General features: G+C 27.2%; 1 protein-coding gene across 1 annotated transcript in view; it reads right to left on the bottom strand.

The window, feature by feature from the left end:
- LOC113375336 overlaps nt 1-4,724 on the bottom strand; it is a 77,318-nt gene extending 72,594 nt beyond the window's left edge. The window contains exons 1-2 of the mRNA XM_026615271.1: nt 4,712-4,724; nt 3,575-3,779 (exon numbers count right to left, since the gene is read on the bottom strand). Of these exons, the coding sequence (XP_026471056.1) occupies nt 3,575-3,779; nt 4,712-4,724 (218 nt within the window). The remainder of the gene's footprint in view (nt 1-3,574; nt 3,780-4,711) is intronic.
- Between the last annotated feature and the right edge of the window lie 1,190 nt (nt 4,725-5,914).

The raw sequence follows: 5,914 nt of genomic DNA, 5'->3' as shown, positions 1-5,914 counted from the left end.
AACAACTGCTCAAATGTCAAAAAAATGATCTTAGATAACAGGGTCTTTCTGACCCAGCTTAATAACATAGGAGTGACGTTGCAGTTTATGTGCAAAACTGCCTGAATCCACAGCAAATACAAGACATTTTGTTGTAGAGTACATAGTAAAGGAGGAATATGTAAATAATGCATAAATGCAAAATTAAATGTAATATCTCTCAAATAGACTATTAAGAATTGATGCAAAATTTTTCTTATTTTAGGTTAAATACTACACAAACTTATGTAAGAATTTAAATTATAGCTAATTACCATTAGTCTTAATCAGATAAGTACAAAATACGTTTTATCAAATTCTGCATTTGCCAACAATAAACAGCACAAAACATAAAAAGCAACCGCTGTCTAGCCGAATTAGAAAGAAAGTTTTGATAATTAATTATAGATGCCGTGTAACTGTATCTGGGTGAACTGCTGATTAACGAGCTATCCGAGATATAAGTATTTGATAAATGATCAAAATGAATGTCTAAATTATCCTTATTGTTTTTATGCTAAGGTAATATTCTGGAATTCTGTTGGAAAAGGGTAGTAATTTGCATAAAAGGCATATACCTATAAACAATATATGTCTGAAAAATTATACCAAATTGGTTGAATCCTTATAGAAAATACTTTTTTAAGATATTCCATCTTTATAAAATCTAAATTACACCTTAACAATATTCTAATGTTTACCTTACAATACCACATTCTGATGTTTTGCCGATTGCAAAAACTAGTCATAGCAAAAATTAATACTATTTGCTCATATAATTAATACTATTATTTAGTATAAAAATTTGTATTAAAGTATAAAAAAGATGTATAGACATTGCATACGAAAACAAATATTGAAATGTTGAAAAAATGCATTTAAACAGTTTTTTAAATGATCACCTTTGTTTTTAATGGGATTACTCACATTAATTTAATTTATAGCCACAGCGATTTGCAGCATTTAACATGTTTTTTATTTATTATTATTATTATTATGGAATAGATACTTCGCTTAAGTATTTGTTTATGATAAATATCAATTCTATACATTTCTAAATACTGTATAACAATAAAAAAAAAATAAAAAAAAAACCCACAACATATGTAATATATTAACATCGATTTAATTTATATAAATTTATTTTTGTTGAACTTTTGTCCTTATAACTCTTAAAAAGTTGTTCCGGGGAACGGTAGTGACAGTCGTCATAACAGCTGAACTATACTGATTTTGAGATAGGGTCCAAAAGTAGAAAGATGAAGTATGTTTGTTATAGATGAATACACATGAATCACTTTGTTTGTTATTTTGTTGTAAATTGAACATTACTAGTTGTTTACAAAATTTAGCTCCGTCATAATGGTGATTTGTTTCAAAAATGTTTTTCGGGTGATAATTAAACAGATAAAAAATCTAACATGACCAAGACAAAATTCACTATAGGAAAAAGAAAAGATTTCACAAAGAATTCAACAGTTAACTTTGTTCAGAAAATTATGTTTTGTTATATATTGTTATATTATGTACATAAGCTTTGTTCAAATAGTTATGCTGTGTTTGGTGATAATAGCTTTTGCTTTTTAACCTTTCTTTATGTCTGTCACAACCGTCACAAAAGTAGCACCCCTATCTGCTCAAGTACATTTAATATGTGAAACGTAAATCTCTCTTTTTACTACAGTTAAAAACTTTTAACTAACTTTTTACAAAACATTAAATTTGGAAAATGTATAATATATATCTAAATAATATAAAATAAATAAATCTATAATATAAGAAAATATCCCAAGTTCTCGTGTTTTCCGGAGTGCATCCATTCCTTTAAAACTAAAAAATAGTTTAAATCACGTGGAATTTACAAAAACCAATTCTCTGTACATATCGTCAATTTGAAAGTCTTATACTGATTGTGCCAAAATAGTTAAAACATCACTAACAAGTGACTATTATCCGAGATCAATTATAACTGATCTTACGCAAACCTTATTATATCAGACTTAAAATTATATATATAAAACAGGTTTGAAACCTCTGCATATAGAAAAGAAGATTACTATACAAAAAGTGCCTTTTCCTAATTCCGCGAATGAGTTGCAGTATCATAATCCTATAACATATAGGTGATAAACTTTTATTAGGTTAAAATTGTATCGCATCTATAAAGAGACGAAGTTTCATGTCACGAGATACACGAAATTAACCCTTGTGCAGGTGAGTAAATGTCATTGGAGGCGATTATCATAAAAAATAATGTTCATTAGCTCTCGAGAGTTTTATGGATTTGCGTCATGAAAATGCGTTAATACCGCGCAGCAATATGCAAAGTTTCAACGATACACAGGGGCGCACGGATTCCAGTTCATACAAAATAGTATCTACCTAATACGAGTTTAACTTTTTCGATTTAATTAGAAATACCAATGACTGCAGAGAAAGGCATCGAAATAACTTTGTCAGAGTTGAACTTGAGATAATTTTAGTTTATTGAGAACGACTTAAAATTTGTAATAACTAAATGGATTAAGGGGTTACACCACTGTAGCAGCCAAAAAAATGTATAATTTAGCCATTTCTTTTCGGCGAGCACTTCATTTAAAATCGTTAAATTTCAACAAAAGAGACGGAGAGTACTTTGTTAATAATTGATGCACAAATTAACATATAAAAAAGAGTGCGCGTAAGGATCACACGCGATTGAAGTAAAACTTATTTGCTACTGTACAAAGTAGCAAATTTAAGTTAAGTAAAAATAAATACATCATGTAACAATTTTGAATAGTGTTTATTAGTAATATGGTAACACTCGTATTGCACACATTTATTAGTGACGTCAATCATTACGCATTTATATAATGATAAATTATAAATTATATATTTATGATTGCATTAAAAATATGTATAATATTTACAAACAATAATGTAATAAGAGTCATACTTGAAATATGACATGATCGGTTTAAAGTAATTGCTGATTAATAAATTCTATAATATTCGTTCACACAAAGTTAAACAAAGCCTAAACAAATATTGTGATATAATCTCATTCTTTGAACAGCTGTAATATCTGTTTTGCCTCAAAAATTGAAGCCATTCTTTTATATTTGTTTTATTTATCAAGCCCTGCACATAGCTTGATCTATGAATCATTTTCTTTTTTATGTGAACGTTAATGCAATGATCATCATCAATATTACGAGGTAATAAATTAACCATATTATTAACGTCAACAGGCACATTTATAATTTAGTCAAATATTATTGTCTATTTGCATGTCGCAATCGTCTAATTTGCATGACACACATCCCGGGTGGAATTAACCTTTCAGATACAGTATCTAGTAGGTAGATAATTTGGTATAGGTGGAAATACAAACCCGTTAAATTTACACAAAGTGGGAATTTTACCCGCCTTTCGACAAGTTTGACATCGAACCTGATTATTTGAATCAATATTCAGAAAACCATTATTAAGAATTTGTTTTTGAGCATCATTTGATATTTTTAAGTCACTTTGAAACCAAAGTCTATTACACACAAAGCATACATAGCCAAACCTATCACTTGTAAATTGTTTTTCAAACAATCTTCGTGCATTGCTAAACAAGTTGAAGTCTTTATATGCAAGTTCAAATACTTCATTTAACTCTTGCAAAAGATCAGTTCTTGTCACATTATTAGTCACATTATATACAGAATCATCAATTTGCAATTTACGTGGTGTAGCTGCTGTATCAGAAAAAGTAACAGCAGTACTTTCATCTAAAAAGATAACGGAATAATATGTTTAAATGTGAATAGTTGAAGCGTTTTTCAGGAGTTAAATGGCGAAAAAAAATTCTTTCTTATATCAATGATGTTGACATTAACATCTAAATTGATAGCTGGCTCAAGATTTTGTAATAAATTGACAGTAACTGACTGGCGAAACAGTTTCATTCTTTAAGCAACTTCACGCTTTTGGTGACGTATGCACGTATAAATCACAGTTTTAGGTTATGAAATATTTCTCCTCATATTCTAAAAAGTTCGAAGTATATTTTAAGATTAAATTTTTTTTTCGTTGTTCGAAAAATCTACAGTGGTGTGAGCCCTTAATACATTTTGTTACGTGTACTATTTGCAATATTTTATATATTTGAAGAATGTTGCAATCATTGATAATAATTTTCCTTAAAATTTGTTTGTATGTGAATTCATAAAATTATAAATCTTGGAACGGAACCAAAACAAACTTTGTATTATTAAAGTTTCTATATAATATCTGATAATTTTATGTGTTAAAGGTCTAATGATTGTTTTTGACTTTCACAAAATTTTTATCAAATTTTCATTCAGTGACGAACACACATCTATTTTTTCTAAGGTATGCTAACATGTATTTGAAACATAATGATATGTCAAAATGTTCAGTAACATTTAAAACCTAAAGATATGTAAAGATTTTCATTTTTGTGTTTTATATTAAAAGTAATATTAAGAACTTGTCATCTGATCAACAGCGCTCACAATCGAAAAGACTAATAACGGAAGAAAATTTTTGCATATCTTTACGTTTTAAATATATGTTGGCATAAAAAAAATAGTTGTGTGTACGTTGCTAAATAAAGATTTCATGAAATTTTTGTGAAGGTCAAATATGATCATTAGAATTTTGCATATCAAATTATCAGATATTAGAACTTAGAAAATACTTTTGTTAGGCATTTTCATACATTTCCGTTTATCTCCCGATTCTTAAAAATAACAAAAAAAATTGTATATTTTTTTCCACTCACGGACCTTTTAGCACCTCATATTAATTTATGAAAAACAAATTATTTAATACTCTAAGAAATTTAAATAAAGTTTGAGTAGATAACTAGTAAGTTGCATTTTGCACTGACTCAACTACATTTTTGAATCTTTCTAATGGTGTTTTATTTTTATACTTTATATCTGCATTCACTCATTTCAGTAAATGTTTCTGAATAAGTCAATTAGTAAACGTTGTTAGTGAACTCTTTTGACAATTTGCCCAAAAAGATTTGGCACACTGGATTTTACAGTTGTTTTTATGACGTACTTTGATGATGACTTTTTTCTTGTTTCAATTTCAAATTATAATAGTATGCTGCAAGCACAAAAACAAATGTGCTATCAAAATTTTAAGTATTATATAAAAATCTTTCAAAATTTTTTTTTCTAAATTTATAGTTATAAAGACCAAGAAACAGAGTAAATGTAAGTAAAAATCGTTATTAGAATATTGAATTTTCACATAATGTATTGTAATATTTCATTTTGTTTTTTTTTTTTGATTTTTTTTCGAGTTTTAAATTTTATGCCTATTCCAAATGTCATTCATCTCCTGCAAAGTTTTTTTTATACGAAAAATAAAGTTTTCGATTTTAATTTAATGGTAAAACATTTAATACCGTACTGTCATCTAATTTGACTTGACTTTCAAACGTTTTAATTTAGTTAAAATATTTAGTGTATTTATTTCTCTTCATTACAACTTGATATGGATATTTTTTTATTCACATGTCTTTCATTTATACGATTTATGCGAAATATATACTAATTTATCCGATATTAATTTTCTAATGTAATTTTGCTATTACATTATTTGATTATCAAACATCAATTATATCAATGAAATATATATTAAAAGTAAGTGATATAATAAAAACTAGTGAAGCATGGTATCGTCCTTAAGGCAAACGAAAAGATTTATAAAAGTTTATTTTCGACTTTTTGCGATTACTATAACTTACCCTACAGAAAGTAAAGAAAATTCTGTATTATTTCAAATTTTCATATTAAATTATGATAATGAGATATAATAGAATTTGAAATAGTATTCCCATACGCAAATATAGTTCTATTAACATTATTTTAGCAGTTCAGGCACA

This window comes from Ctenocephalides felis, unplaced genomic scaffold (assembly GCF_003426905.1).
Source record: "Ctenocephalides felis isolate EL2017-DRISC unplaced genomic scaffold, ASM342690v1 CF-g0.4_SCAFFOLD_01886, whole genome shotgun sequence".
In the NCBI taxonomy this organism is placed as follows: domain Eukaryota; kingdom Metazoa; phylum Arthropoda; class Insecta; order Siphonaptera; family Pulicidae; genus Ctenocephalides; species Ctenocephalides felis.
This window is presented reverse-complemented; position numbering and strand designations above follow the sequence as displayed.